General features: G+C 39.5%; 5 protein-coding genes and 1 long non-coding RNA gene across 11 annotated transcripts in view; 3 read left to right on the top strand and 3 right to left on the bottom strand.

Moving 5' to 3' along the window:
* The first annotated feature begins 312 nt into the window (after positions 1 to 312).
* Positions 313 to 3016, top strand: LOC104800107 (protein DETOXIFICATION 54). The gene is given in 4 exon segments (XM_010522827.1): positions 313 to 591; positions 681 to 756; positions 759 to 1531; positions 2314 to 3016. Coding segments are annotated over 4 exon segments (1452 nt in total). The 5' UTR covers positions 313 to 531; the 3' UTR covers positions 2857 to 3016.
* Positions 3017 to 3328: 312 nt separating this feature from the next.
* Positions 3329 to 5513, bottom strand: LOC104800106 (protein ROOT PRIMORDIUM DEFECTIVE 1). Its single transcript, XM_010522826.1, is given in 4 exon segments — positions 3329 to 3687; positions 3965 to 4698; positions 4701 to 5256; positions 5320 to 5513. Coding segments are annotated over 3 exon segments (1362 nt in total). The 5' UTR covers positions 5437 to 5513; the 3' UTR covers positions 3329 to 3687; positions 3965 to 4009.
* A 523-nt stretch (positions 5514 to 6036) lies between these two features.
* On the top strand, positions 6037 to 8852 carry LOC104800104 (protein-tyrosine-phosphatase PTP1). Of its 4 annotated transcripts, none has more exons than XM_010522824.1 (9): positions 6037 to 6369; positions 6592 to 6688; positions 6782 to 6864; positions 6970 to 7110; positions 7640 to 7774; positions 7914 to 8062; positions 8146 to 8287; positions 8443 to 8532; positions 8627 to 8852. In XM_010522824.1, exons 1-8 carry the CDS (start codon positions 6178 to 6180, stop codon positions 8524 to 8526), a joined length of 1023 nt encoding a protein of 340 aa, XP_010521126.1. In that variant the 5' UTR covers positions 6037 to 6177; the 3' UTR covers positions 8527 to 8532; positions 8627 to 8852. The 4 variants fall into 4 exon arrangements, with proteins under 4 accessions (XP_010521126.1, XP_010521124.1, XP_010521125.1 ...); XM_010522822.1 differs by having other exon boundaries at positions 8443 to 8542; XM_010522823.1 differs by having other exon boundaries at positions 8443 to 8542; positions 8623 to 8852.
* A 343-nt stretch (positions 8853 to 9195) lies between these two features.
* Positions 9196 to 10886, top strand: LOC104800103. The gene is made up of 2 exons (XM_010522820.2): positions 9196 to 9359; positions 10360 to 10886. Exon 2 carries the CDS (start codon positions 10400 to 10402, stop codon positions 10667 to 10669), a length of 270 nt encoding a protein of 89 aa, XP_010521122.1. The 5' UTR covers positions 9196 to 9359; positions 10360 to 10399; the 3' UTR covers positions 10670 to 10886.
* A 94-nt stretch (positions 10887 to 10980) lies between these two features.
* On the bottom strand, positions 10981 to 11622 carry LOC104800102. Its single transcript, XR_769679.2, has 2 exons — positions 11342 to 11622; positions 10981 to 11270 (listed from the first exon to the last, which is right to left on the bottom strand). It is a non-coding gene; the product is annotated as an uncharacterized LOC104800102 (long non-coding RNA).
* A 3485-nt stretch (positions 11623 to 15107) lies between these two features.
* Positions 15108 to 22305, bottom strand: part of LOC104800101 (exocyst complex component SEC6) — an 11104-nt gene continuing 3906 nt past the window's right edge. For all 3 annotated transcript variants that reach the window (XM_010522817.2, XM_019200907.1, XM_010522818.2), the window contains exons 8-29: positions 22224 to 22305; positions 21982 to 22071; positions 21792 to 21871; positions 21333 to 21425; positions 20981 to 21007; positions 20459 to 20566; positions 20049 to 20187; positions 19913 to 19957; positions 19409 to 19464; positions 19205 to 19313; positions 18740 to 18880; positions 18458 to 18637; positions 18036 to 18119; positions 17864 to 17950; positions 17644 to 17688; positions 17251 to 17329; positions 16847 to 16916; positions 16385 to 16472; positions 16210 to 16299; positions 15978 to 16094; positions 15820 to 15882; positions 15108 to 15409 (exon numbers count right to left, since the gene is read on the bottom strand). In XM_010522817.2, coding sequence (XP_010521119.1) covers positions 15278 to 15409; positions 15820 to 15882; positions 15978 to 16094; positions 16210 to 16299; positions 16385 to 16472; positions 16847 to 16916; positions 17251 to 17329; positions 17644 to 17688; positions 17864 to 17950; positions 18036 to 18119; positions 18458 to 18637; positions 18740 to 18880; positions 19205 to 19313; positions 19409 to 19464; positions 19913 to 19957; positions 20049 to 20187; positions 20459 to 20566; positions 20981 to 21007; positions 21333 to 21425; positions 21792 to 21871; positions 21982 to 22071; positions 22224 to 22305 — 2005 coding nt within the window. In that variant the 3' untranslated portion in view covers positions 15108 to 15277. The remainder of the gene's footprint in view (positions 15410 to 15819; positions 15883 to 15977; positions 16095 to 16209; positions 16300 to 16384; positions 16473 to 16846; positions 16917 to 17250; positions 17330 to 17643; positions 17689 to 17863; positions 17951 to 18035; positions 18120 to 18457; positions 18638 to 18739; positions 18881 to 19204; positions 19314 to 19408; positions 19465 to 19912; positions 19958 to 20048; positions 20188 to 20458; positions 20567 to 20980; positions 21008 to 21332; positions 21426 to 21791; positions 21872 to 21981; positions 22072 to 22223) is intronic.

Below are 22305 nucleotides of genomic sequence, written 5' to 3'. Positions count from 1 at the left end.
TTTAATTAGTAACATTAGTCAGTGGGTTAAAATTGTATTAATTAAGAAATATGGTGTAAAACTAGACCTACTGCACAACGTTTGTGCATATGAAAAAAAAAGGGTGAGAACGTTTGTATAATCTGTAGTCCATTTTGGCAGGATTCAATTATATCTACACAGATACATAAACATAATAATATATACATAAAAATATTAAAGAACTTACAAGAAGAAATCGAATATATTTTTATGGATAATATTACTAAAACAAAGTGATTTGTCCCTATTTATTGCTTCCATCCTCCTTTCATTTTCAGGAGACAACGGAGCAGTTCCTTTTCTGCTATTTATTTTCTTGGGTTTTCAATTTTCCTGGGTTTCCTTTCTCTGTTTCTCGCCATCTCCTCCGTATTCGCCCTTAAAGATCGAAACTTTTTCCCCGAACCCAAAGTTTTGATCTTCCTCTCTCCGACTTTCCCGGCCTCAAGCCTCTCTGCTCACCAGTTTGGTACTGTTCGATTGTATCTCAGATTCCTCTGTGTCGTTGCCATGGCGGATAAAGACCCATCGGATAATTTCTCTTCCCATAAACACCCTTCTCCTCCCCAGGTAGCAGTCACACACACATGTAATTTTTGGGTTACATGTACGTATATGTTGATTTCCAAGTATATATATATATCGCTCTGTTTCCTTAGGTTTTGGAGGAGCTGAGGGAGCTCTGGGCCATGGTCCTGCCCATCACGGCGATGAACTGTCTGGTGTATCTACGCGCCGCGCCCGTCTTGGCAGCCTGGAGCTCGCCGGAGGCGCACTGTCAATCGGCTTCACCAACATCACCGGCTACTCTGTTCTCGTCGGATTGGCGTCGGGGCTCGAGCCTGTCTGCAGTCAAGCCTACGGGAGCAAGAACTGGGACCTCCTCTCGCTCTCTCTCCACCGAATGATCGTGATCCTACTGATCGCAGCCGTGCCCATCAGCCTGCTGTGGCTCAACCTCGGCCCAATCATGCTGTTCATGGGTCAGGACCCAGACATCACGGGCACGGCCGCAGAGTATTGCATCTACTCGCTCCCCGACCTCCTAACAAACACTCTGCTCCAACCTCTGAGGGTCTTCCTCCGGTCGCAGCAGGGGACGAAGCCGATGATGTGGTGCACACTGGCGGCCGTAGCGTTCCACGTGCCGCTCAACTACTGGCTGGTGATGGTGCTGAGATGGGGGGTGCCGGGGGTGGCAGTGGCGGCGGTGATGACGAATCTGATAATGGTGGGGCTGATGGTGGGGTACGTGTGGGGAAGCGGGAGGTGGAGGAGTAGGCCGGAGAGGGTGGAGGCGGTGGGGGAGGGGATAGGGCCGTTGATGAAGATGGCGGTGCCGAGCTGCTTGGGGATATGCTTGGAGTGGTGGTGGTATGAGATCGTGACGGTCATGGGTGGGTATCTGGATAAGCCCAAGCTGGCGGTGGCTGCCACCGGTATATTGATTCAGACGACCAGTCTCATGTATACCGTTCCGATGGCTCTCGCCGGCTGCGTCTCCGCTCGGGTACTCTCTCTCTCTCTGCATGCGCCTCTTTCACTTCACTGCGTGTTCCCCGCTCCACTATGCTAACTGCTGTGAGCCTGTCTCAACCCCATTACCCAAAACACTGAAAAAAGTTTTTTTATTTATAAAACCTATTTTATTACATTTAGAAAAAATAAATAAATTGGAGCAGTCCGCTCCTAATTGGTCGATTCTTTGGAAACATGTTTGGAAAAATATCCCGAATGATTTGGGGTTTTCCCTCGTATTGATTAAGTTTATAGAAACCTTGATTAGTCTTCCTAATGAAAATTGAAACGTACTCTCTTTTTGGAATCATAACATAAATAGGGTAGGCCTTAATTGGATTAGAATTTTGTTGCATTATTTTGCAAATTTAAAATTAATTATAGGAAGGGATATGGGAAAACGTGTAATGTGATGGCCTCGTTAGAAGATTGCATCAACTTTCGTGGAGGTCACACATGCAATGTGGTTGGACAAATCAAAATAAAAATAAAAAATAAAAAATAAAGTGATAGGAGACACAAGTAGTCAAGTGGTCTTCCCTTGGCTGACTAGTTGGCGTGTGTGATCTTCGAACTACAAAACTAACTGAAACTACAACCCACTAGGACAACTAGCTCCCTTCTCTTATAGCTTTTTTTTTTTTTAGAATTCAGAATCTGCAATATCCAATGTCAAATATATAAGATGTTTTCGCATTGTTTTTTTATTATTATTATTTCAAATCCGCAATTAATTACCCTAATCAACAATAAAATCATGTGATAAAATGGAAGGTGGGGAACGAACTAGGAGCAGGGAGGCCGTACAAGGCGAGGCTAGCGGCGAATGTGGCGTTGGGATGTGCGTTCGTGATAGGAGGAGTGAACGTGGTGTGGACGGTGGTACTGAGAGAGAGGGGGGGGGAGCCGCTCAAGGCCTTAGTGGCTTCGGTCATGCCCATTCTCGGCCTGTGCGAGCTCGGCAACTGCCCTCAGACCACTGGCTGTGGGATCCTGAGGGGAACTGCCCGGCCTGCGGTTGGGGCCCACGTGAACTTGGGCTCGTTCTACTTCGTGGGGACACCCGTGGCGGTGGGGCTAGCCTTCTGGCTGAAGATAGGGTTCAGTGGACTGTGGTTCGGGCTGTTGTCGGCGCAGGCAGCGTGCGTGGTGTCCATATTGTATGCGGTGTTGGTTCGGACGGACTGGGAAGGGGAGGCCGTGAGGGCTATGAAGGTTACGAGCCTCGAGTTGAGACATGTCGACGTGGAGAGTCATGAAGGCTCGTTTTTGTTGTCTCGAGAAGCTAGTAACTGTGACGACGATGACATCTTGTAATAAATAATAGACTTTTGAGTTTTGAGGGGCGTTTTGGTATTTTTCTTCCCCGCGACAGTGATGGGTTTTGTTTTGGGTGGCGTGGGTCTGGATTTTAATTTCTGTGGGATTGCGATTTAACCTAAAAAACAACGAGGTTTTTGTTTTTAAGAAATGAATACTTGGGATTTTCTTCTCTCTATTGTCAACGTGATCAGTGAAACATTTTCCGACAGAGATTGTAAATCTCAGAAGGAAACAAAAATGGGTGATGGGGTTTCTGCAATAAACGGCAATGGAAGTGAAAAAGGGTAAAAAGAAAACGTATTTGCCATAGTAAGCTAAACACCTCGGATGAACTTGCAACAAAAAAGGCATTTTTATAATCGAATGGGTAAATTATACAAAACAAAATCACAAAGATTCGGTCCCAACATAAAGGTGACCTCCCCTCATACATACACCCCTTTTGCCTAAACAATCAAGACCGCACTTCGACCCAACTACAATATAATCCCATTCCATAGATCCCTTGTTTGAGTTCAATCTATGAAACTTGCCATAGTTTACATGAAACCGGTGTGCAAATCCATCGAGCGGAGCAACAGTTAAGTTGTACAGGCGTGGGCCAAAAAATTCTAATTTTTAACTTTATATGAAACCGGTATTACATTATTGTCCCATTTCAAGATCAAGGTCACGTCCAACGTTAGCTGTGCTCTCTTCATTTGTTGCCCAACAGCATCTTCTTCTTCTTCACGTCTGGAGAGACAAACTCTTATCAAGTTTGTGAATTTCGCCAAACCCTATTCTTGGACAAGTCTCTCTTACATGCTCCAGAGCCGAGATCCTCTGCAAGAAACGGAAACTCATTGTATTGGTATTTGCTGATATGACGAGAACAACACCGATAAGCAACCGTGAACGAAAGCATCTCCATCTCCAGAACAAGAAACCATCGATTCATCTTCACCAGATAACTCTACACTAGCAGTCTTATGTACCCAGGTAATCAGACATAATAAGGTCAACACAATGAGCTCAACACTAGACCCAAAAGCATGACCTTTGCTGAAAAATCAAAAAGAGAACTTATGAAATTAGCTACACAGGAGAAGAAGAAACTGACCTATGAAAATGCCGCTAAACACCAGATGATCGATCTCAGCCTTCACTACACCCGAGTCCTTTTCTCCGTCAATATCTTGACTTTGTGACGCCGCCTTGACTGCGGCCTCTCTCGTGAACCCGCGTGCCTGCCAGAACTCCTCCTACCATCTCTCCCACCCGAGTTTCTATGGACATCCTTCGGAGTCTGGTTTTGAACCTTTTCTTCATCATCAGAATCGTCATCAACATTTTCTTCACGCTCATCCTCGACCTCGGAATCCGAAAATTCTCTCTCATCCTTTGCACCACTGTCACTAACTTCTCCTCTCACCTTGTCTTCTCTCTTGCTGCTGGAATGTTCTTCCTTAGCCTTGTTCATGAATTTTATGTACCGATTCCGCATTGCCACCACTTGATTGCTCTCAATCAGCATTCCCCTCTTGTAAGCATCTCTCAGGACCACGGTGTAAGTTCTTATCTTACTTGACATGTAAAAGATACCGGGATGGTCATGAATAACTCTCTTGAACCTCGACCTTAGTCCCAGAAACTCACCGAGAGCCAAAATAGTATCCCTCTCAGCTTTCTTTGACACAAAAAGGTTCAGGATTTCGTGCAAGACAGCGGCCGCCCACTTGTCAGACTCATCGCCACTGGCAGATAAATGAGACGCATTCTCATATGGAGAGATATAAGGCAGCTTCTGCCACTCTTCCACCAATTTCTTCACCTTCTTGTCCATCTCAAAACCGGCATTCCTTTGGAATACTCACCTTTTCCTTGAGTTTTAGCTTTCTTCTCCAGAACTGACACAGCATGCTCGTTGCTCCAACAAACCAATTCTAACTCCCCATCAACTCCGGACGATTTCGTAACGATTACCCTAAAATAATCAGGAAACTCGGGCACAACGCTTTTAACGAAATCCTGAGGCAACCCTAGATTCCATTTCAACGAATGGAGAATCTGCAAGGGGATTTTGTTGGTTCTGGAGATCATCAGCAATTTCAAGAGCCTATCAGCTAATTCCTGCTTGTAAGACTCGCTCGTGTAAACCAATTGCTCATCGGCGTCAAGATTGAGAGCCTCGGGAGTGAGCTTGATGTGAGGATGGACGCCAATTCCTCCAGGGAGAAACTCCATGAAAACCGAGGGGTAGCTCCTGACGAACTCGATCGGACGGACGGGGACTCTCAGGAATTCCTTCTGAGCAGTGATCACCGACAGCGGAAGAGACTTCGCCGGCTCCGATCTGATGATGTCCTTGATGCAGAGAAGCGGTCTGAGGTTCTTTTCCCTTGCCACCGCGTGGTATCTGATGATGTCCTTGATGCAGAGAAGCGGTCTGAGGTTCTTTTCCCTTGCCCCCGCGTGGTCGAGGCCTCTGTCTCTGGGGCATTTGATGCCGGCGGTGGCCGCTTCGGCGGAGAAGGTTCTATGGCCGAAGTGGAGGTGGCTGCGAGATAGGGAAAGGGATAAGATAGATCTCATATCGGGAACTGCGCAATCTAGGGTTTTCTGGTCGAAGAGGAGGCCAGGCGAAGGGTTTTGTGAGGGTTTCTCTTCCCTTTCCGGTAACTCAGACCACATTTTATATTAATTGATTATATTCGCTTTTATATTAGACCATGAAATTTCATTTCTTTTAAATTAGTGTGTAGAGCAATTTGCACATTCATTATTGAAGTCTACTACTAGATTTACATGCGACAACTTGGGATGAGTTTTTTTTATGAAGGGTAAATATTTTAGTTTTTTATTTATGCTACTAAATCTTATGATTTTTTTATCTTCTTATTTTTGAGGACGCATATTTAGTTTTATATCTTAATGATTTTAATATGATGCTTTCATTCTTTTGTTGGTTTTTATTTTATTTTATTTTACAAGGTGCCCATAGTATTACTTTTCCTAAAAACTTGGAAAGCCATTTTAGTGAAAAAATCAATGAAACCAAAAGCTAGTTTTTTTGAGTTTTCAAATATTATAAAATCCAAAAACTAAAACCAAAAATTCAAAATAAAAGCCATCTCCATTGCCAAAGCCAAGTGGGAAAAGTGGAATACACAACATATTATCAGACAAACAAAACGCAGCTGAGGAAGGCCAATTAACCCAACAGCGAATCAAAAGCCCATTTCAGATCAATACCAAGAAGGCCGATTCTCCCCGCCTAACACGACGGGAAACCTCAGCTCGAGCCGCCGCGCTCGGCTCCACCGGAAATCGGCCATGGCCACTCCCAACGCCTTTCCGCCGCCTTCCTCTGCCGAGAGGCGCTTCGATTTCTCCTCCGTCTATGTGCCTCCTCCGAGACTCTCCCTCACTTCCGATCAGGTCAAGCACTGCTCCGAAGCTCTCAGGTTCTTCACCGACAAGCTCCGAGATCCCGAGTCTATCGCCCGTGAGTTCGCGCAGTTGCAGGTTCAGATCCATTTCCTAATCGGATTTTTTTTTGGTCATATTGAATTTTGACTAGAACATTCCCCCTTGGCTGTTCCAAGATCATATCTGATTAGTTTCCTGATCCTGATAATTGAAATATTATTCGCGATCGCTTATCGTTAAGCTAGCGGCCGGTCGGATTGTTCTCCTCAGGAGTTGTTAAGCGTTACTGTGATGTAATCACCCTGAATGTTGTTTCAGGCTAATAGGATACGGTCATCGGAGATGCAGCAAAGTTGTACTGTGGCCATGAACGGTGTCAATTTTGACAAAAACCGATACAAAGATGTTGTGCCATGTAATCTCTCCGCCTTTGGTTTCCCTCCTTTGTCCTAGATAAGTTATGGTTCTCATCTGTCTATACATCAATGTTCTGTTGCTTTTGGTTTAGTTGACAATAACAGGGTTGTTCTGAATCCATGCAAAGATTATCGGTCATCTGCAAGGGGATATGTCAATGCAAGCTTCATAAGGGTAGATATTTTAATAGCATACTTTGATTTGATCTGGTTCCTGATGGAGCTTTGACTTTGAGGTGTTTTTGAAACTTGGCATTTCGATATTTGTTCTTTCGTGCAGGCATCTTCATCGGAGAGCATTTCTCAGTTTATAGCCACACAAGGTCCTCTACCACATACGATGGAGGACTTCTGGGAGATGGTAGTTCAACAGCATTGTCCTGTCATTGTGATGCTTACTCGGCTGGTCGACAATTATAAGGTATTTGGTTGTGCAGAACGCAAATTTGTTGAATGTTTTCTTCATTTTTTTTCTCGTGGGCTGGTTGTTTTCATAGGTGTTCTTGTGCTTTAGAAGATCAGAAGATTCCATATACAATTTATTTGGTAGTTGATGAGCTCTTCCTTAAAAAGAATCTTGAATGGGGAGGCTAATTAGGGTCCGAATTGTCCACTCTGGGATCTACACATTAGCTTGTCCAGGCCATACACTTATTATAAATAATCAGTTAATCCTATACTTGTTCGACAAGGAATCATAGCTGTGGCATCCTCGGCAAACATCCTTAACAGGGAAGGAGCCCCTGAGCATTTGTTTGGAGAAAATTTTCTAGATTGGGTTGTTAACATGTTATTGTTTTCATTCTCTGCGAACACTAGTTCCTTCATTGTCAGCTTTATATCTTGACTGTTATGGAATGGAACCAGTGATGTCAATAGAAGTATCAGGGATTGGATTCATTAAGTTTAATTTTCTCTTAGCAATTACTGATCCTAGTTCATTCTTATAGACGGTCAAGTGCGGAGACTATTTTCAAGCAGAAGATGGACCTCGAGAATTTGGAAACTTATGTATTGTGACCAAATGGATAAAGAGTACCGACACTTCCTTAATATTGCGGAATCTGGAGGTGAACTACAAGGATGTAAGAATCCTCTGCCACTTTGTGCCGGTTTCTGTTCGCAAGATCACTTTTCCTGCAAAGGGTGATAATTTTGCCCGTACACTGAGAACTTTATTGATTCTACACTCACATAAGCCACCTGTTTGACATTATGTTTCAGTCTGAGGATCCAGCTTTATCGGTTTTGCATATTCAGTATCCTGAGTGGCCTGATCATGGAGTTCCCAGGGACACTTTGGCTGTCCGCGAAATATTGAAAAGACTGTATCAAGTACCACCTAGTATTGGTCCAATTGTAGTGCACTGCAGGTATGCGTGTCCATGTCTGTGTGCCAATTCGTCCGAATGCTTATGCATGCCTCCGTGTCATGACAGATTTCTGCATTTTTCAGTGCGGGTATAGGAAGAACTGGGACGTATTGTGCGATACATAATACAATCCAGAGGATACTCGCTGGTGATATGTCTGCTACAGACATTGGTAAAACTGTAGCAATATTTAGGAGCCAACGCATTGGAATGGTTCAAACCATGGTAACTTATGCTTTCTTTGCCTAAAGATGCAGATCATTTTGATGACATTTATGATAAGCGTTGCTTTCCTTTTTATTAGAGAAGTTGGTGCGTTGTGTCGCCACATCATATTTTTGTTGGTCTTCTTGACTTTGTTCATGCCTTTCTACCTCTAGGATCAATACTTCTTCTGCTACAGAGCTATTGTAGATGAACTGGAAGATCTAACCGCTGAAGCCCGTTCTGGAAGGAGCTCATAAAAACAGGTTTCCATGTGTATGAACTTCGGATGCACTCTGTGATACTATTCCTTTTCAATGCATGGTATTTAGTGTTGCTTGTCTGTGTTTGATCAGGCAGCAGGGTGGCTTTGAAAAGTAAGAAGCTGCAAGTGCAGCGGCACAATGAGTAAAGGTTGGTTGGGTTGTGTAAATTCCGAGATATCGATGAGTTATCTCTATTACGTTACATGAAGCAATACGAGTTTGCAGATGCTCTTCCAATGATTGTTGTATACTCTTGTTTGGTTTATTTCCATCTTTTGTTCATGGTTCATAAATTATTGCTCCCTCCGGGTTCTTGTGCCGATCGAGTTCAGGTTTGTTTCCCCCCCTCTAAATTACATGTGAAAAGAGTGGGATGATTTAGGAACGCACTTATTAGTTGCAAAGATACAAAACCATAATTCCTCGTAGCCATCGAGCCTTTGTTTTTATTATTGGCTCTGAATCCGCTCCACTCAACTTGAAGAATAATATATAGATATCGATCTAACCATATTTTAAACATAGACCCTTTGTCGACGAAGAATACAAGATTTAACTCTCTCTCTCTCTCTCTCTCTCTCCTGTCTTGACTTGTAATATGTAAAAATATGAAAACAAAGAAATGGAAATCAAATGGGTTGAAGGTTTTGTTTGCAATCGCGACTCGGGAGCATATTGAAAGAGAGGAGGCGCGCAGCGCGTGCAGTGACGCGCATTAAGAGTATATAAGCCCAGCGGCTACTGAGATGCAACTGCACAGAATTAGAAAGCAATCATCGCCACTGACGCTTCTCCTTTTTATTCCAAATTAGAGAATCGCCGCCAAGGTTCGTCCCTCTCCCTCTCCCTCTCCCTCTCTCAGATCTCCATTCTTTCCCTTCCCTTTCTATTCTCCGTTCCTTTCTCATCCGATGTTGCCTCTTGTTCCCTTCTGATTCTCTATATCCCCTGTGAGATTTTAAGATCCAATTATCTAGGGTTTACTTCGCCCCAACACCTTTTGATCTCTTTCCGTCATGGTCGCCATTTCTTCGATTTCATCTTGATCTAGGTCTAGATACTGTCTTTTAGGTGACTCTTGGATTTATAGCTTCGGCATTTTTGAGAATTTTAGGGTTTGTGGTCGTGCGAGGTTTCTAATTTGGGCAAAAGGAGCCATCTCTGGCAATGTGGAAAAAAAAATCTATGAGAGAGTAGTTAGATGCAATGCGGTGGGCTTTAAGAAGAGACATCAAAGTTCTGTTTGGGCCGTTTCTTGTAGGTTGAAAATGTCTCTTGGCATATCTCCTAGACTCCTAGTCTTGTTCGACATCTTGATCCTAAAAGTAGTGACTCCGTTCTGTTCCAATTACGTCTAGATCTGGAAAATGGAGTCTGGTTTTGTTGACATTTGGACAACGTTTGAGAAACATCGATTCGTGAGTAGCTATTACTGATAGTGGGGGAGGCATCCATCGGGAATATTTTACCTTTTGATTTGTTTCCTTCTCCAACTTGTGGTCTATGCGCCCCCTTTAATTAACTTTGACTGCTGTTTGTTCTGCTAAGATTTCCGTCTACGTGACTTGCTTGTTGCTTTGGTCATATGGATCCTTCAGTTCTTGTTTCACTTAAACTGTGCCTTTAGGTTCTTCTTCCGAAGAATGTAATTTCAGATTCCGATTTCACTTCTCTAGAGCCTCAGTCTCTATTAGTCAATAAACAACGAGAGAAAAGAAAATATATGGTTTACTGCGTCTTTAGGCTATATCTATATATGACCTACTTATTTTCACACTAGTCACTGTACGAGTTGCTGAAAGTTTTGGCACTTCCAAACAAACACAGGAGAAAAACAATTGGTGTTCCTGTTCCTGAATCACAGAAAATGAGTCTGGCATGCCTCGTGTGCCACAGCGTAGAGAGCCCATCCCACTCGTTTAGGAGCTATTCGGTATCAAGCAGCTCAGAAAACGATGGAAGATGCTCAGCGATAGGGAGCTGCCTGACGAGGAAAACACTGCTTCAAGCAGCATCAACCTCGAAAGTAACCCCACAGCCCGCAGGTGCCCCACCACGCCTTGTCCGAAGCTGTGCCGTGAGAAGGGACCTTGTCAGAGACTGGAACTTCGGCCAGGTTGAAGAACATGAGCGTTGACCCTTTAGTCTCTCTCTCTCACCGGGTAAGAGGGTAGGATTTCACTCTTCTCCTAGGATTAGATTTAGTACTGCTGCGAGAGCTTTTGATATACATATAATCGTACTTGATGGATGTAGTGATGTGAGGATGGCTCTTGGATGATCTCTCATCTTTTTATTTTGTTGGGTAGGATGTTTGATGATTGTTGGTTTAGGGATCCCTTCCCCCATGTGTATTTTTTGTTGACATGTGGCCACCAAAGGAGAAGCCCTTTTCCAGCCCCAACGAGAGGGGTTCGAGCTCTATCCCTTCCGTTTATTAACAAAACAAAATAAACGCATTCTCAATTGATACGATTCGAGGGGAGGTAGAAATACATGAGAAGAAACGCTTGAAAGGTCTTGTAATTGTTTGAAGAATCGACATTCCGGTCAGGCTTGGGAAGGGACGTGGAAGTAGTGGCCATGGCACATGCATCTGTAGACGACAGGGCATGACTCTGCGGCCGAGCACTTGAAGCTGACCATGACGAGCTTGCATGGCTCGCATCCCCCACACGCATGGCTGCAGTCTGGTATTGTCGATTCCCTCCCATATGCTTCTCCCTCCTCCTTGGACTCTGCATCATTATTAAACTTAAGTCCTGCACATGTCACGCTCGTGGCAAGTGGCCAATTAATAATACTTAACCTGGATTTGTTGGGATGCCCGAACTGTACCCTGCGACAACGAAATGGAGGAGGAGAAGTCCAAGGATGAAGCCCGACTTCATTTTGACTGATTTCTTCTATGTTGTATGAATGATATTATATCATGAATAGATGAATCGAGAGAGAGAGGAGGTGGTTGTATTTATAATCTCATAATATCTCCCATGGCTAAGGGGTTTTTAAGAATGATGAAGAGGAGGTTGTTGTGTCATCACAAGATCCTCGGCTCTTTTCACATCCTCCGGTCCTTTCCCATTTAATTTGCCCCTTCCCTTCTCCTTCTTCTTCCTTTAATGCTTTTCACAATCCCTCTTTGTTTTTTTTCTTTCTTAATCTGCCCTTTACATATATCTTTTTTAATATATTGTTTTCTATTTTCCATAAATTTTAGTAAATGTTACAACTTCAGAAAACCGTATCATCAAAAGCCTGATAATTGCGTCAAGAGAAAGAGTAATCTAATAATCCATAAAAAAATCTAAAACTTATGTGATATTAAACCCCAAAACTATCCACCTAGAACACAACGATTATGAAACAACCATTTGGTATTTTCGGGTCTTATTGAACTTATACTAGAGTTTAGCGTTTAGGATGGTGTATTTATACTTTTTCGAAAATTGCACCGACCTTATTTTTATAATTATAATATAAGGAAAATGCAAGGTTTTATTTTATACTTATAATGTACGTAGAACGCATTTTTATCTTATAAAGATAGGGTAAGTGTACGACAATTATATATATATATAGTTATATTGCGATTTGGAATTATTTTTGTTAGGCTCGTGTGTCGATTTTTTTTCTATACCTAAATATATTTGTTTCTATACCTATATATCTTTGTTCAAATCCACCCGGTTACAAAAAAAAAAATTTATGTTTAGATTACATTATATATATATCGATAAACACTATTAACGTCATTGGACTCATCGTCATATTGAACCGCTTCAGTTATTATGGGCTCAGGTCATCTCGGCCCACAAAGGCATATCAAACTAGCCATTGTTTGCGAAGGCTCTACAAATCCACGCGCACATGTAGCGCGTTTTGATCACGCGCTCGATTTCTCTGGGTTATAATCCATGGAAATGCCGGAAATTTGACAATTTCGGAAAATCGGCGCGTGGGAAGGTATTTGTCTGAACTCTCCTTGGATCCTTTTGGTTATTTTTTTTAACTTTTATTTTTGTTCTTTTTCTCCTCTTAGTAATCATAATTATATTATTAGTTATATTTTAAAATGGAAATTGAGATTTTTTCTTTGTCGTGTAAAAGGTTTATTTGTTTGTGAGTTTTGTTTTTCAAATTTTCATCACACTACTGTATAAAATTTCCTTTTTGATATTTTAATGGGCTATAAAAATTGGTTTTGTTTCCGTTTCTCAATTTTTTTGCACATTTTATTTTTTCAACTTACGTTGTTCATGTATTTAGATTTTTTTCCAAATTTTCCTTTTTTATATAAACCACATGTCATGTCCACATGGTATTCTACCTATTTATTTTTATAATAAGGTTTTGAATCATATAAATCATAAATTGATTTATGGAATTCAGATGCACGAATCTTCCACGAAACTAATAGTTGATCTCCAGCTAGTTGAGCTCAAAGTTTAACTGAAACATATTTATTATCTGTTATAAAAATATTTTACCGTTCACAAGACCAAGAAAGAGAAAGATGTATCAGAGTGAATGTCGAGTCTAAACTGTGCCTTGTATTTAGGGGTGGACGTTTCGGTTCGATTCTTCGGAAACGGACTGAACCGAACAAAAAAAACGGTACTTTTCTTGATCCCAAATCGTTCTCAATTTCCGAACGGTATTATTTTTAGAGAATCGAATTTTTCCGGAACCGAACCGAACTTTAAAAAATCCCGAAAAACCGAATATTTTTAAAAGAAATCTGTCTTTTTTTAATAAAACCCGGAACCGAATCGAACCGATACCAAAACCGAACCGAACCGAACATAATATAAAAACCGATTGGTACCTATTTTTGTAAAACCGAAAAAACTGAACCGATCTTTTCCCGTCTTGAACCCGAACCGTTTTCTTTTCTGAAACTCCCACCTACTTGTATCCTTTTGTGGAATTTACACCCACACATATATATTATAAAACTATTAACGTCGTTGGGCTCATCTTCATATTGGGCCTATTAAGTTATTATGGGCTGAGGTTATCTCGGCCCACGAAGACATGTCAAACTAACCATTGCTGTGAAAGCTCTAACATATCCACTCGCACATGTAGCGCGTTTCTCACCCGCGCCAGATTTCTCTGGGTTATAACCCACGGAAATGGTCAAAATTTGACAATTTTGGAAAATGGGCGCGTGTGAAGATTTTCTGGAACTCTTTTGGATCTCTTTTGGTTCTTTATTCTTAATCATATATTATTAAATGGAAATTAATATTTTTACGACCGAAAGCTTTTTTCTTTGTTTTATAAAAAGGTTTATTTGTTTGTGAATTTTCGTTTTTCATTTTTTACCACATAACTGTATAGAATTTCCTTTTTATATTTGAATTTGTATTATAAAAAATAGTTTTGTTTCCGTTTCTAAAATTTTTTGCACATTTAATTTTTTCAATTTACGTTGTTCGTATATTTAGAGTTTTTGTTTCACAATTTTTTTGGAAATAAACCACTAATCATGATGTCATGGTAATTTCTACCTATTTATTTTTTATAATAGGATTATGGAATGTTTTTTACTAAAAGGATTATGGAATCTTATAAACATAAATTGATTTATGGAATTTACAGGCACGAATACTCCACGAAACTAATAATTTATCTCCGGTCAGTCGAGTGAAAATTTAACTAAAACATATTTATTATCTGTTACAAAAATATTATCGTTAATAAGATGAGAAAAAGATACTATTAGAGCGAATACTGAGTCTAAATGGTTCGCTAACTCGTGTAATGACAAAACCGTGTTTTTTAATCCCATAAAAATTCATAAATGTTATAAAATCACCACAAAAATATACTAATTTTTGGCAAATCACATATTATCAAAAAAATATTAATTATTAATTTGATATATTAATACATAAATTATTCAATTTCGCTAAATTCTTAGGCTTTATCCACAAATATCACAAATATATGCATATATATGTAAAACATAAAATTAGTAAAATTAAAAATATATACATATATATATATATGTATGTATGTCATATATTTATATGTACATGCTATACACATACATAAATATATATTGCATATATATGTAATTACCTGTGTATGTGTACATATATGTGTATTTGTATATGTTTATATATATATACACATACATAAAAATGTATTACATATATATATATATAATTACCTACGTATGTGTGCATATGTATATATTTTTAATATTTATTTACTTTTTGTGGGCACATATATACCCCTTGGACTCTTGTTCTCTTTTCTCCCCTCCGGTTCAAATTACCCACGGAAAAGGTTGAAATCCAAACTCAAACTCGAATTCAAAGATCATATCACCGAATCTGTGCAGAAGCACAATGCCACAGTTATCGTTACTTGTCCTGTTGATAGATAAATTTACGAGTATACGTGCCCAACTCTATTAAACCCCTTCCTAGGAACTCGAGTGAATGAATGAACAAAAGAGGGAGGATGAGCATCACATCACATCACATACCTCTTCGCGCTTGGGAAAAAATAAACCCAAGAAGCACGTCCATCCATCAAAACCCTCAAATCCAGCTTCCGAATAAAGCCCAAAGAGAAATGCAGGTGGCCCTTGGTTTTATGATTTTCGTCAGAATTTACAAAATTTAATGCCCAAAATGTAAAGTTGGATTTTGAAAACGACTAGACAGACTCTTATTAAACAAACAGAGGCTGAATACAACAAATGAAAAAAGACTCGAAGAGGAGAAATTTAAGTGAGCTTTCGCCAGAGGGAGCCTTTGGAAGCAGATAAGCACTTAACCCTCGGAAATACAAAACCTGCCTTTGGAGGATTGCCTTCTACCGTCGAATTCTCGTATATCTCTTTGCACTCTTGCACCACCTGTTTACCACACCCATATATATCATCAATTCCATCCATATCTCTACATAGGATCATTATCAAAAATAACCTTCATTTGTTATTTTGATTTCAACACATATCTTTCTCCATCGGTAACCCTGTGACCCATTTGACCAGAAATATAATCTGACCACATTTTGATCCCATTGGTCATAACGTGTAATTTATATTATTTTTATCAAATGATTAGTGAGATAGGTAAAGGATGAACATAATGAATTAGTGTGATCACCATAAATTTAACGTTATAATCAATGAGATCAATATGTGACCAAACTATTTCTGGTCACATAGGTCACACTTGGAGAAGTATGTGTTGAAGTCAAAATAGCAAATGGAAGGTATTTTTGAATCTATCTACATAATATTTTCCCCTTCAATTTTCTTACCTCCTTTGCGTCTTTCCTTGGTATTCCTTCTCGTACTCCAACCAGCTTCTCTACCACCTCAGGCTTCACAAATTCCCAACCCGAAACATATATAACAATAAATTAATCACAACACATAATATTTCAACTCTCAAAGATAAGGAGGCTTTTAGTTTTACCGGGCAGTCTGGCTGATGCTCCAAGATGTTCGAATACACAAGCGTAAACGCATCCAAACTCTCCGCTGATGCAAGTTCCCTCAGATCGCTCAGTATCCTAATTCTGCTCTCCACTTTCTGTATCACAACAATCCCGTATTTACATACATATACACACAGTATGCCAACTACAATGAAATCTGAGCTGTTCAGGTCAGAGGATCAAGATGCAGAGTGTGGAAAGCTAACTTACAGATACACTTATATACTCCCTAAAGAAATCCATGAGAACCTCCTCATCCAACCTCATCCGCTCGATTGTTTCTTCCTTGATGTAGTTTTTCTAGAATTGCACACAAGGTTCATTTGGTATCTCGGGCGACAACATGGACAACTATGAAAGGGGGTGCAGAGAATAGTGGGAAGACCTGTGTTAGGAGATGATCTACATAAACGACCACTGTTTCTTCCAGACACGCTTCAACAAATCTTCTAAATGATCTTTCTTCGACATACCTGCATTACCAACCACAACTAATATATGGTCTTTGGACATATGGTGTGCATGTAAACATCTTTTTCTTTTGGTTTCTAATGCTCATTGCTTTTGCAAAATCCTATAACATTATATTTATACTTTTTCACTTTTGGTTCTAGCAGGTGCGGAAGCGTGAACGCTTGATAAATAAATAAAATCAGCAGAGTAATAAACATGTACCCCCAAAAAAGTACAAATAAAATCAGTTTTTTTTTTCTTTTGGGTTAATTACAAATAAATTTAATTCTAAATTATTCCTTTTCCTATATTTTTCTTAATGGGGAAATCCCCATAAACAGCCTGTGCTGAAACGACGCTAGTTCCTTTTACATTAAAAGAGTAAAGAACTTACATTTTCACATCTGTGAAATAATCACCAAAAGTTGCGACTAGATACTCCGTAACCTGTCCCTCACACCATTCTGAAGTAAACAAGGAGATTAAGATCAACATTAGACGACGGAAACAATCCAACAACCATGTCTATCGAGTACATATATCATTGCAGAGCGGCATAGTGCTGTTTCTGAATGAATAACGATATAAGTAACAGAGCATAACTTATTCAAAGTTATTGCATCAAGAGGAACAAAACTACAACATCAAGACCAATATACAGATCCATGTTATGTTTTAAGCTCTAAAAAACCAAATGACACTGGAAATGATTTTGACCATGAAGTGACAAAGCATCGAATACCCTTACTACATGCATTGGCAAAGCTATTTAAATTTGTCGTACAACATGGTAAATACCAGTATGGTAAAGCTTGACGAGTAGTTCCTGAACTCCTGGATCCTCAAAGATAACACGAACGGTTTGATGCACTGCTTCCTGCAATCAAATAACCAATTGGGACCAGTGGGGAGAGATTTGTAAAATCCAGCATATACATTAAACAATAAGCTATCAATTCAAGAAACTTTTAGGTTGCAAAATGAAGCAAATTTGTGGTCTCAAAGCCAGATGATATATGGAGAATATCTTGGTTAGAGTTTTACTGAAAACGTTAGTCAGATATCCGCATCTAGAGTTTAATGCTAGGTTCGGTAATATGAGAGACAAATCAACTGGGCGTCTATATCAGGTCAGAAGATGCATACACAATATCTGTCTTCCAAAATAAATCAATAGTAGGGGAAACCTACCTTAGCAACCTCTAAGAAACCTTTGCACGTGTCTTCAAAGTTCACCTGATAAAAAAGACAGGATTGGAATAAGGATATCTGGCTGATACGCAAAGTGGGATTTGCACAGAGTTTAACTGTACAGTGTATAGGGGTGGATGATGAATGACGAATCGAGATGGTTCCGAACAGATGAATAAACTGAGAGGAGTCAGAAATCAGAAATGACAGTCTGGATAACCTGCTCCGAATAGTTCTGTGGTAGAGCTTCTAAAGTGCTGTTACTTAGCTCCATGGCCAGGTCATAGCATCGAAGGTTGTTGTTGATCTGTAGAAAGCATTAACAGCGAGAATTGATACATAAATCGCCACACAGAGAACTTACAAGAAAGGAAATGCTAGTCTTAACACACCATTGCACATAGAGGCTCCAAACCAATATCAGAAGCAGGTTCTTCAAGTCTCTTCTTCTCAGCAGCTTGAAAATCAATCATAACCTGAAGGAACCAACAGGATGTATGAAGTATAAGATGCATAAACCATACGTTCTAAAAACTTACAATATATATATATATATAAGGTACAAAAAGGTTAGACAATAGGTGAAGCAAAAACTGAAGTAGGAAAGGTTGAGCACAAGGTTTGAATACGAAAGTACATCATCAGATTCATCTATTCATGTCGGTAATAGTAAGAGATGAAAATGGAGTGTTCTACCATTAAATAATAATTTCCAAGGAAAAACTGCAAAAAGGATATTCGCCCAGACTGTAAGAACAGAAAGCAAAATGTGGAAAGAGAACAAAAATTTGTTGCGACGATATTGCTCACTTACCTGAATAATAGCCAAAGCAATCCTGTATAACATGACATCAGTGCTATTATCCCGGACAATTTGCACTTGTTCCCCTAGAATCCTGAACAAATCAACAGCAGCTGGCGTGTATAACTTTCCTTCTTCTGTTTTCTTAGGTGGTTGCACCTTATCTGCCTCGAGGATATTCATATACCACTTCTGTAAAGGGAGAAGAGAGGCAAGTACAGTTAGACAAATTTCAGCCTGGTGCACAACACCTCAAAATCTTAGTAGAAAAATGTTTGTCGAAATGCACATCACCTTTGTTGTAGCTTGCATTCTTTCAACATATGCATTCATTAAAGGATCCATGGAACCACTCTCGGAACACACTTGAGCTAGTGACTCATCGACACCAAGGCCAATCAGATTTTCTTGGTACTCCACAACCCAACCTGTTACCTAAAGTGAAAAACAGGAGAAAGAGAAATTATTTGAGGTGCTGAGACAAGGAGTAAAAGAGTGAGGCATACAGATGAAGTATAAAGTCTTAACCCGTGAAAGCAAAATCAGAAAACATCTTTTAGGCCAAAAACAGTGGCACCAACAAATATCTTCCAGAAATTCACAGGTCGTCCCAGTCCACTAACCCCCAAGTAAAGCTTGATAAAAAAAAAAACTTATTTTTTATACTTGAACATAAAACTCAGCTTGCCAGCGCAATGAATGCAAATACGTGAAAGCTCAGAGTAGTGATAAAAGAACTAAGGATCATGGTCTACACACCTTTAAAATCTCTATATTGGTCAAATCATTTGCTTTGTCACTGAGCAGTCTGAGCATTTGTATGAATCTCTCAGTATACAGGTTCACCATAAGTTGGAATATCTCGTATCTGCAAGCAGAGAAGATTACTAAGGAAATTTCTAAGAAAAAACATTTATTTCTTAGCAGGACAAGGTTTCGGCTGCAAGTTTCCATGTGAACAACCTTGGAGGAAAGCAAGGGGCCACATAATCATAAATGTCTCCAAGCTCCTCTCCGATCTGAATGTCAAATAGAAACCAAATATTTGAATTAAACAGCTGAGGCGAAATCACTGAAGAAACCAGAGTTAACATTGGGGATTAAAGTTTATGCCACAGGAGAAATCTAATACAAAAGCATCAGATGATTAGAATGAACTAATAGCATAGTAGATAATCAGCAATTATCTCCAGAAACCAAATAATAATGCTTCTCACTATGAATCAAATCAGGCCAACTAAAACAATCTTCTGAATTGCCTAAGAGAAAAATAAAATCCACTGAACAGTTAAATATTCTCAATACGACCCTCATGTAAACCTGATGTATGGTTTTCTTTCAACAACACAATATGCATGGAAATATTTAAAATGTTCAATGAGAGAACAGAACACATCAAAATTCAATTAACTTCACAAAGAGGAAAGGAGAAGGGCGTATAAGCTTATAGGAATCAGTTGCACAAACCATTCTAGCTTCCTCCAAAGCGGCTTTTAGATCTTCAAATACAAGCTGATGCAAAATTCGGCGTTAGGAAATCTTCCAAAGAAAACAAATTACTCACATTGTTATCATAAAATGGTAAACTTCATTAAGACATTACCACTGTTAAAAGCCTGTTAAATCGAGCCTCAACCGCCTTTCTAATTTGCTCATAGCATTTGTCCTTGTAACCTTTTCCTTGGACTTTCAGATTTTGGTGTGCAAGGTTCTTTGATGAAGCTGAAGTTGTAGCAGACTTTCTACAGTCCACACAATACATATCATACCAGTATTATGGGGCCTTTACGACAATTAACTGCTTTTTTAAGTTACAGGTTCAACAGAAAAACCTTATTACAGGTTCATCTAGAATATTGTTTAACATAAATATAATTAGATTACAGACATGCAACAGGAATTTCGAAGCTATTAAGGTAAAACCTTTTCCTCTATGATGTCGGTGAATGAAATACTTCTTGCTAGCACAAACGATTCAAGAAGAAATAAAAACAGAAAGTTAAGAAGACTCACTTGCCCGGCCGGCGAGGATTTGCTACAGAAGCCATCGCACCTTCTCCCTCAGCCTCTGCTGCCTCTTCTGCAAGTTGTTGATCAAGAATTTCTTGCATCTCAACCACCCTTTGACAGATCAAACAATGGAAAATTGTATGAGACTTGGTTAACCAGCTCAGCTGTAAACAAAATAGTACTTTCAACCTGTGTAAGGGGCATCATGCTCTATCCAAGAGACTTCAAATTTGACAATAAATCCATGATAGTGACTACTGAGCATATATGTTACATGTTCCTCTGATAAAGGACAATTATCTTGTATCCAAACTGTTGTCAAGGTAATACAATAAAGTTTCTGATACTGATTACACCAGTTTGAGCTGATTCTGATACTAATCACCAAATGATATGTTCATCATGTCTTTCTTGAATCTTGAGTTCGGAAACACATTGGCTAGCAACGAGGATACTGATTAGCGAAAAGGGTAATCATACATAGCAAAGACGAGCTAAGAATGATAAGTGCGTTGAGAGTTATACCTCAAAGCTCGAACAAGAGTTTGTGGACTGCAGAACAACAAAAGGGACCATGATTAAGTAAAGTGGAAAATAAAGATTTTTGTGATATATTATAAGAAAATATAACATGCAATATCTTAGAAGACTAAAGAGTCGAAGCAACGAATGGCAAGTGCTTTTCCTTGTGTTATTCCTATTTCATTGGATTTCAAACGTGCGAGATCATTGATCCAAGTTGCTTTCCTCCTTGAAACATTATATCCTAACTTTTTCTACACTAAGCAATAATCATCATACAACAATGAGGCAGAAATAAGCAATAAAATTGAATCTAAGAGACCCAATGCATAGCAGAATTGATTCTACTCGATACCTTTCTTTAGAAAGTTTATAAAAGTTGGAAACATGGCCCCATAGTGTCTTCTCAAAGGTTTCCCATGTTCTATCAACGTCTTCAAAATACTCCCTGGGATCCAGCAGAAACAACTCTTAAAAAAAAGGGCATGCATAACCAAGTGAAGAAGATACAAGATAGTCGAGCACATTTACCATCAGTTAGTAAGAGGCATAATCAAAAGAACAACTCAATATGATGTTCATTAAGCTGCTTAGTTAAGCAATGACATAGAAACCTAAAATTCATTTTTATATTGAAGACATTTAGCATATTTTTAGAACATGTGGATCGTGTCATAATGAAACTATAGTAAGAAAAACATAAAGTAAAGTACCAATTCTGCCCAAAAAGACTTGATGCTAGGCATTTATGCTTGTCTCACTCTCACTCATAGCCAAGTAACACGAACTGAAAAGAACTGAGATAGATCCAAACCTTAGTCTCCCAACCTCTTCTTTGTGAGATCCAGCAGCTGCTAAGGCAAATCTCCGCTTCCCATCAAGTGCTGTTAATCTCTATGGAAAAATAAAATGAGCGAATTATTTCCTACACAAGACTTGCATTTTCTTAAAAAATTAACAGTCGGAAAGTTCAAAATCCATAGCAAAGAAGATAGTCAAGCTACCTCGTAAGTGTTAACAAGTTCTTTATCATCACTCAAAGACTCCCGAGCCGCAGCAGCTTCAACAGAAATTGACATCATACCCTCAACATCCTAGAAAAGATAGATTTGGTGTGAATTTTAGCAAGCAGGAACTGTTTAACAACTGAGAAAACCACAGAGCAAAATTTTCCAAGTTCAACGTTATGTTCGCAAAACAATAATAGTGGTAACTTTTTTTTTTTGTGAAAATCAAGCACACTCACCTTGAGAGTTGTATTTAGGTTATTCCTGGCATTACTCAGGAGCTTAATTTGATCGTGATTGTCAATCAAAGTTTGGCATTCC

Source organism: Tarenaya hassleriana, unplaced genomic scaffold, assembly GCF_000463585.1.
Source record: "Tarenaya hassleriana unplaced genomic scaffold, ASM46358v1 Cleome65, whole genome shotgun sequence".
In the NCBI taxonomy this organism is placed as follows: Eukaryota; Viridiplantae; Streptophyta; class Magnoliopsida; order Brassicales; family Cleomaceae; genus Tarenaya; species Tarenaya hassleriana.
This window is presented reverse-complemented; position numbering and strand designations above follow the sequence as displayed.

Coding starts and splice junctions, on each gene's coding strand:
- LOC104800104 (XM_010522824.1), top strand. CDS start 6,178: ATGGCCACTCCCAACGCCTTTCCGCCGCCTTCCTCTGCCGAGAGGCGC. Junction 6,370..6,591: donor GTGAGTTCGCGCAGTTGCAG/GTTCAGATCCAT, acceptor ATGTTGTTTCAG/GCTAATAGGATACGGTCATC. Junction 7,775..7,913: donor TGGAGGTGAACTACAAGGAT/GTAAGAATCCTC, acceptor ATTATGTTTCAG/TCTGAGGATCCAGCTTTATC.
- LOC104800103 (XM_010522820.2), top strand. CDS start 10,400: ATGAGTCTGGCATGCCTCGTGTGCCACAGCGTAGAGAGCCCATCCCAC.